This window comes from Helianthus annuus, chromosome 10 (assembly GCF_002127325.2).
Source record: "Helianthus annuus cultivar XRQ/B chromosome 10, HanXRQr2.0-SUNRISE, whole genome shotgun sequence".
NCBI classification, from domain to species: Eukaryota; Viridiplantae; Streptophyta; class Magnoliopsida; order Asterales; family Asteraceae; genus Helianthus; species Helianthus annuus.
In genome coordinates this window covers 91,291,228-91,299,375 of record NC_035442.2, presented here as the reverse complement: position 1 = coordinate 91,299,375, position 8,148 = coordinate 91,291,228, and the positions used below count along the sequence as shown (strand labels likewise).

Here is an 8,148-nt window from a genome sequence, read left to right as displayed (position 1 = left end):
TATCCAACTGAACCGGAGTAGTGACCCTAGTGAGTTCATCAATGATGTTGATACCACGTTTAGGCTGAATCGTGTTCCCGTCAACATCAAGCAAACGATCCGCAATTTCCTTAAACGAAAGTGATGGCCGCCCACCTGGTTTCGACCGTTCATCCATTAAACAGAACTCTAGCAGCCAGATTTCGTCAAGAAGTAAACCACCCGGAAAACCCTAGTAGCCGTCACACACCAATAACCTTAAAATCAGCCGCAATAAACCCTAATCAGAAGATACCTGCCGCCGCAAAACCCTAATCAGATGACCAGGATGATGATTCAATTCCGCCGACCCTTGATTCTGCCGAAACCCTAATCAGCAGACAATTGGAACAAATCGTAAAGTGCCAAATCAATTGGGAATCTGCCGTCGCTCCAAGAACAATCAGAAAGAACGAATCAGAGAAATCAAAATCGAGCAAAACAGAACCCTAGACCACGAATCTAGTCTGAGATCAATTGATTGGAACCTAAAGAAACAAATATTGAATCCGTAGATGCAAACCAATATCAATCAGACCAAGAATTGAAGGAAAACGGCTAGGGTTGCAGGAGCCTGCTCAAATCGCCAAAATCGCCTCCCCTAGGGTTTACTTGGGTTCCCTTGGCAGTTTATTTTCATATTATTGCTCAAATCCATCTTGATAAAAACCTATCCTGAACTAAACCCATTTCTTAATAAACCTGTCCTAAACCATACCCATCCTAACCTATACCCATCCTAACCCATTACCCAAACCTGCCCAACCCACCCATTTTGCCACCCCTACTTAAAAGCTTATTCGATATGTAAACTTGTTGCAAGAAGCTAGGTATCGCCCTTTGTGTGTTTTACTATATTTACAAACATATCACAAACCATATATATAGGAACGAATAAGACCTTTTATTTTATGTGTTCTTGTCAATGCGTCTTGTGCAAGCAAGAGAAACAAACAGCTTAAATTTGTTTGACAAAGGAGAACCTCAATGAACAAATATTGTTGCCCAACTACAACCTCAAAACAAAATACATACATACAAATCTATTACTCACGAATGGTCCACAATGCAGTTTGGCCCTTACAAACTGATATCACTTATTCGGGTTCAAAGAAATTAAACTTGATACCATTGTCAATAATGACATAAACTCCAGCTGCAATTAAGAGCCCACTTAAGACCGTTCCAACAGCCACAAGTACCCAATTGAACCACCATATGGGACTATAAACCTTAGGTTTCTTGACCTTTAGCCACATGAGGCATGGATACACCAATGTGACAGGCAAAGAAACCCCCCCTACTAAGCCAGCAAGACTGGCTAGAAATGGGATCGCAACCGCCAAAAAGAAACAGAAGAATCCAAAAAATGATCTTATGATCACCCTTAGCCACCATGGACATGGCTTTTTGAACCTCACCACGTATACGGACTCCATCTCATCAAATATTGGCATTGCATAGATCTGGAATGAGCTGAGAGCGTTGATGATTACGAGCATGCTTGTTAATGCTAAGATCGATTTCGCCACGTCTTGTGAGTGGTACGCGAATAAAGCTGTCAACATCCCTCCACTAGGTGGAATCTGTCGGGAAAAATAACAATGCAAATGAGTTTATTTCGCATTAGTTTTGATATTTTGAGCCAGTAATTAAGTACAGTAAATAATGCTTGTTCTAGTGAAAAAAGAAAATGTTACCATTTGACCGTAAGCCCAATAGCCTCCTATTGCAAGTGGGAACAAACACATTGCGATTAGTGTGTATGAAACTTTGACACCCTTCCACATTGGTACCGTTGATGGATGCTTTTCACTTGAGGGCATGGTGGCCTGAAAAAATAAATAATTTGCAATTGCTTACAACATGAAATCTACATGCATAGTATAATAATATCCGTGCAGTATAAACATTATCATTCATGTATTTGTTAATATTCACTTTTATTCGGAAAAAAATATATGAAAAAAAAAATAATAAAGTTAATCTATTTATGTAAAAACAATACACTCTCTTTTATATATATTTTATATATGTAATAAGTCAAAGGATTTAATTTATAAACATAGTCGGAAAAATAAGGGTTAAAGAGTTGTAACTTGTAAGAACTCAGAAAATTTTAAAATATACTGAAAAAATTATAAGTTCTAACAAATTGTTTTTTTTTCGAATAAAATTTGGTACAATAATTATGTATTTGTTAAGCAAGACTTTTTGGATTATCTATATAGAAACTAGCTGCTACAACAAATGCTTATATATATTCTAATTAACGTGTTTTGAATGTTAATATAATATTAAGCACCATACTCCTTGTGGTTTCTTAGTATTCAAAGTTCTCTTGAGATCAACATGTCACAAGTTCGAGACATGGTATTGGGTTCCATCCATATAATATTAAGCCCACCTAATTAGAACGGTCAAAGCCATCATGTGATCAATGGTAAACGACGAGAAAAAAATACATTTCCTATTAATCTCACACCTCTCCTTTCAAAAAAAAAAAAAAAAAATGTCACACCCCTATATCACATTTCCTATTAATCTCACACCCTTATATCTTATTTACACACTCTTTTCTCTCTCTCTATATATATCTATGTATGTATAAAGAAAGATAAAGAAAAATAGAGTGTGAATATTAACTCACCATATAAAATATGTAGTTTGTGATACGAGAATAAAAACATTATTGATAAGAGAGTGAATTGCAAGTTTTGTCCTTTATCTTTAGGTCTCTTTGCAGACGGTGTTCTTTATGTTTAAATTTGACGGGTTTTGTCCTTTATGTTTAAAAATCAAACACGTTGGCCTTCAGGCCTAACCCAGTCTATTTTCCCAGTTAAATTTGATCACGTGCATGACATGTCTGATTATAGGATGCATGTGGATTTAGATGTAGAGGAGAATATTAATGATCACCCTATTGTTCATCCAGATTTGGAAGGGGATCTGTCCCATAACCATCACACCGCCCTTACATGACATGCACGTGATCAAATTTAAGTGGGAAAATAGACTGGGTTAGGCCCAAATGGTAAAACGTGTTTGATTTTTAAACATAAAGGACAAAACTCGTCAAATTTAAACATAAAGGACACCGCCTGCAAAGAGGCCTAAAGATAAAGGACAAAACTTGCAATTCACTCTTAATAAGAAATGTGAACATTTATTAAACTAATGCCTAGGAATATTTCTCGACAACACCTAATGCATGTGAATGTTTCTCGACAACATCTATTGATAAGAAACATATTTAAAAAAGTTTGCGTATTATAATAGGTTAAGTATAAAAGAATGAGTTATTTACCTGAATTTCCAATATGAGATTGTGTCCTCTAAACGCGAATGAAATAATACCAAGGGCATTTAAAACATCAAAAACTTTAGAGACATCACTTCCAACCCTAACTGGATTATATGAAACATTTGGAAGTCTGCCTTCAGACACTGAGATTATCCATATCAATGTACAATATCCAACTGCAGTAATCGCCCCAACGAGTGAAATCCCGGCTATCGAGTTTAGATTGGGTAGTTGAGAGAGAAGCACCGCACCACATGTGAAAACCAAGTACCATTCGACAGTCGTGAGCGTCTCTGCCTTGCATTCGTTGGCGGCACACACCACTTGGAAGAATATTTTCGACGTTGAGCCTCCGATAATGAGCAAAGCCATACATGTGCCTGCGGACAAGTACATGATAGGAAATAGGGCCAACATTTTTCCTAACCTTTCACCTAGGAGACATAAACTTGATCAGTCATACAGTTTTATTAAGTTCTTATATATACTACACAACCAAAAATTGAAGGTTTAAATTATGCAGAGTGTAGGTTGTGATATATTTATCCTTAAAAATCTAAAAATTGATGTTAAAAAAATTAAGTTAAATCCAGAAAAGAAGTTACACTTGAGTTGTAAGTTTGCAAGTCGAGCTAACATTTTTATTATGATGATCAAATGACAAATATACCCTTTATGCATTAGTCAACAAAAAAGTTTGATAAACTTTTGAGTAAATTACACTTTTCGTCTGGTATGTTTGTAGCAAATTCCAATGGATGTCTATTAATTTCGATAATTAAAATAACAATCCTTTATTTATAAAACACATTAGATCATACGTCCTTTAATACTAACAAGATTAAAAATTTTCAATTAAGTATACCATGCATGTGTCTTACACATGAGAATAGATTAGTACTTTTACTAATATATTTATAGCATATCTCCTTCATACACACTACAATATAGTAGAACATGATGTGCTTCATTTCCCAAAAAAATTCTTCTTCTTCTTCTTCGCATTTTAACTCCACCACACAAATAATTTACACACCTACAAACATTTTTATCCATCACCTTTTACCCATAAGTTAAACCCTAAAAGGCATATTCTTGATTTTCAGAAGGTGTTAATATTAAAATTAAAGGGCATCTATTTGAATTTGGTATAAACATAAAACACAAAAAACACGTAATTTAAACTAAATTTTTAGAAAAGAATGCCATAAAAGAATGACAAAATCAACCTTTGGGTACAGTCAAAAGGTTCAGTTATTTCAAGTGCAAAACTTTAGGTAGAGTCAAAAGGTTCACTTATTCCAAGTGCAAAAATACATTTTCAAGTAGATTGCTTACCAAAGGCCGCATTTGCAAGTTGCATGTATCTACTATATCGCACCCCGGTTTCTGATGATTCATGAAGATTTACGAGCAAATACAAAGTGTAAAGTTGCCATATGAAAGCCAGAGTCAACGCTATGACTCCCCAAGCCCTGAATTAGTTATAACAAAAATAAAGTTTTCATTTCTAACGGCATCGAAGACCACCCTAGCAAAATGCTAGAAATAGGCCAATAAAAAATTACAAATCAATAACAAAAATAAGTAAAGAAGCAAAACCGATCACGGAATTGATTATTTACATGTTTTTAACAAACAATTTTAAAGAAAGTTTAATCTGCTTCTTTTTGTCAACTTATATTATTGTATCTATTTAACTCTTGAGTGATAAAATAAGGGAAATTCATCATATTTAAATACTTAAATCTAACTAAAATAATTAATGATTTTTGTTTCAGTTATGAACATCGACCAGATAAACCATAGAAATATTGACACCTAACGTAAGAAAATCATAGAAATATTGGCACTAACACGCGTTGTCAACGTTTATAAATGAAAGTAAGAAAATCACGTTTAATTTTTATAAATGAAAGTAAGAAAATCACGTTTAATTATTTTGTTAATTGTCTATTTAATTTGGTACTTCTTTTCAAACAAATATATTGAAATTGCCACCTCTCCAGTACCATGGTCCTACCCAATTTTATGTGTTATGACTTCTGGGTCTCAGCCGTAGAAAACAAAAAGTAAGAAAAAAAGAAGAATTAATATTGTGTTAATTACCAGCCAAGAATGGTGAAAGCAACAGGAAGAACAAGCGCTTGAATCCCAATCCCAGAACAAAGTGTATGAAAAGCTGCATAATAAGCATTTCCATTTCTAGATTCAGTGATAGGCAGCCATGCATCTGTTGGGTCAAGTTTGGTGAGATGAAGAGCCTTTCTTAAAGGACTTCCCAAAGGTGTCAAAAATCTTGGTGTCAAATTCCTAGACCTTATATAAGCCATTGGTGTCCTAGCACCACTCGGTGGCATGGTCACCGGTCGGTCTGGTGTCCCAGGAACCATCGGTGTGTGCATCTGCGATGGAGGAGCCGAGACCACTGGCGGAGTATGTGAAAAGGTGATCTTGTGGCCGGTTTTTTGTTTGGTGGCTTTGGTTGTGGATTGTTCATGTTCATGTTCGGGTGAATGGAGGAGTGGCGATCGAGATAAGGATGGAGAGTGGAGTTGTGAAGAAAGAGCTGAGGATGGCGGTGAGCGGACAGATGATGGAGTTACCGGGTTGGATCCAGCATGATCGGTTCTGTCCCTCATGTTGGGTTAGAGTTCAAGTTGAACTCTTGCGTAAGAGTTTTACCTTTTGTGATAACTTGAATAATCAAGTTTAGGGGAGAGTAAAGTATATATAGTAAATATATACTGGAGGGATGGTCAAAACGGGTTTACAATTGAAATTCAGAATATAAGGTTTGTTAGTGCACGCATGCTGACCGAAAATTAGTAGTCAAAAAATATGCTTTAAAATTCTAACATGTGTACAAATTGTATGCAGTGATGAGTGTTTTGAACCGAGCAGATCAGACCGAGGTACATGGTAATGGGTACACTTGTTATAGTTTGGTTTTTATATATGACGTATGATGGCTTTGACCGTTCTAATTAGGTGGGCTTAATATTATATAACATTCAAACCACGTTAATTAGAATATATATAAGCATTTGTTGTAGCAGCTAGTTTCTATATAGATAATCCAAAAAGTCCTGATTAACAAATACAGAATTGTTGTACGAAATTTTATTCGAAAGAACAGTTTGTTAGAACTTTACGATTATAAAATTTTCAGTGTATTTTAAAATTTTCTGAGTTCTTACAAGTTACACCTCTTAACCCTTATTTTCCCAACTATGTTTATAAATTAAATCCTTTGACTTATTACATATAAAATATATATAAAAGAGAGTTAATTGTTTTTACATAAATAGATTAACTTTATTATTTTATTTTTTTCATATAGTTTTTTCCTAATAAAAGTGACTATTAACAAATATGATAATGGTTATACTGCACGTATATTATTATACTTTGCATGTAGATTTCATGTTGTAAGTAATTGCAAATTATTTATTTTTTAAGGCCACCATGCCCTCAAGTGAAAATCATCCATCAACGGTACCAGTGTGGAAGGGTGTCAAAGTTTCATACACACTAATCGCAATGTGTTTGTTCCCACTTGAAATAGGAGGCTACTAGGCTTACGGTCAAATGGTAAGATCCTTTTTTTCACTATAACAAGCATTATTTTAGGGTGAGGGTATTGACACACCCCTCCTTTTTGTGTGCACACCCTCCAGAGGTGGCATATAGGTCAATAAGGGGCGTATACAGTGTGAAAGCAATTAATGTGTCAGAAAAAGTGTTTTGATAAGCCTCTCATTGCCCTATGAGAGGCATATAAGGTTGTAGTAGTTGGAGCATTAAACCCTATACGCCTCTCATTGAGCAATGAGAGGCTTATCGGCACGACTTTTGATGATTTTAAGGTATAATTACTGACATGAAAGGAGTTCAGTCTGAAAAAGCGTGAAAGTGACCCATATGACCCTTATCGACCTATACGACCCTTATCGAGCAAAAATGTTTGTTTACCCAAGCATACGGGATTTATGGCTTCCAAATTTTTTCAAACTCGCAAAATTCCGACTGAACTACTGAAGATTCTTAACTAAAAAATTTGGTTGAGGCCGTGAAGCAGAAAGATGTCGTTTTGGGGCATTGGTAATATTTTTGGCGAAGATTCGAACCAGTCGTACGTCTCCGAAAGCGTTTGGTTATCCGGCGTTGATCGAGGTGTGGAGGAGGTTGTGTCCGTGCCTCGTTGTGATGGCGGGGGTGTGCGACCCACGTTACCTGACTTGAACCATGTGTTTATAGATGAGGGGGAACCATCTTACAATATTGCCCAAAGTTATCCGCGACTCGAATACGGGACTTACCATTCGTATACGGAAAATAAACACAAGTTAGAGTATGAGGAAGGTGCTAAGGAGTATGAGAAAAATGATAAATCAGTCGAAGAAGGTGCTAACGACTTTGAGGAAAATGATAACGAAGTTGAGGAATGTGCTAAGGACTTTGAGGAAAATGATAAGGAAATCGAGGAAGGTGTAATGTACTTTGAGGAAGATGTTAACGACGATGAACCTGCTAACGAGGAAGGTGTTCACGACGACGAGCGTGCTAACGAGGAACCTGCTAACGAGGAAGGTGCTAATGACGAGAAAAAAACAAAAAAGGTATGACATAACCGTCAATTACGTGTTATTCGTGTTACATAATGTTGATATAATTTTTAGAGTGGATAAAATGATTTTGTATACGTGTTATTCGTATGTATATAATTTTTATTAGGTAGGAGAAATCTAGAAAATGTTTGACCCATCCCGACCTTAACCCGAACCCGACCCGAAATTGTGTCATACATATTAACCCGATTT

At 35.8% G+C, this 8,148-nt stretch overlaps 1 protein-coding gene across 1 annotated transcript; it reads right to left on the bottom strand.

Moving 5' to 3' along the window:
- Positions 1 to 953: 953 nt before the first annotated feature.
- On the bottom strand, positions 954 to 6,228 carry LOC110885381 (lysine histidine transporter-like 8). The gene is made up of 5 exons (XM_022133075.2): positions 5,435 to 6,228; positions 4,664 to 4,800; positions 3,329 to 3,759; positions 1,719 to 1,850; positions 954 to 1,604 (listed from the first exon to the last, which is right to left on the bottom strand). Exons 1-5 carry the CDS (start codon positions 5,965 to 5,967, stop codon positions 1,116 to 1,118), a joined length of 1,722 nt encoding a protein of 573 aa, XP_021988767.1. The 5' UTR covers positions 5,968 to 6,228; the 3' UTR covers positions 954 to 1,115.
- Between the last annotated feature and the right edge of the window lie 1,920 nt (positions 6,229 to 8,148).

Excerpts from the sequence above, each read along its gene's own strand:
- LOC110885381 (XM_022133075.2), bottom strand. The coding sequence starts at position 5,967 with ATGAGGGACAGAACCGATCATGCTGGATCCAACCCGGTAACTCCATCA. Across the intron at positions 3,760-4,663 it reads ACTTGCAAATGCGGCCTTTG|GTGAAAGGTTAGGAAAAATG; the intron begins GTAAGCAATCTA and ends TATGTCTCCTAG. Across the intron at positions 1,605-1,718 it reads ATTGGGCTTACGGTCAAATG|ATTCCACCTAGTGGAGGGAT; the intron begins GTAACATTTTCT and ends TTTTCCCGACAG.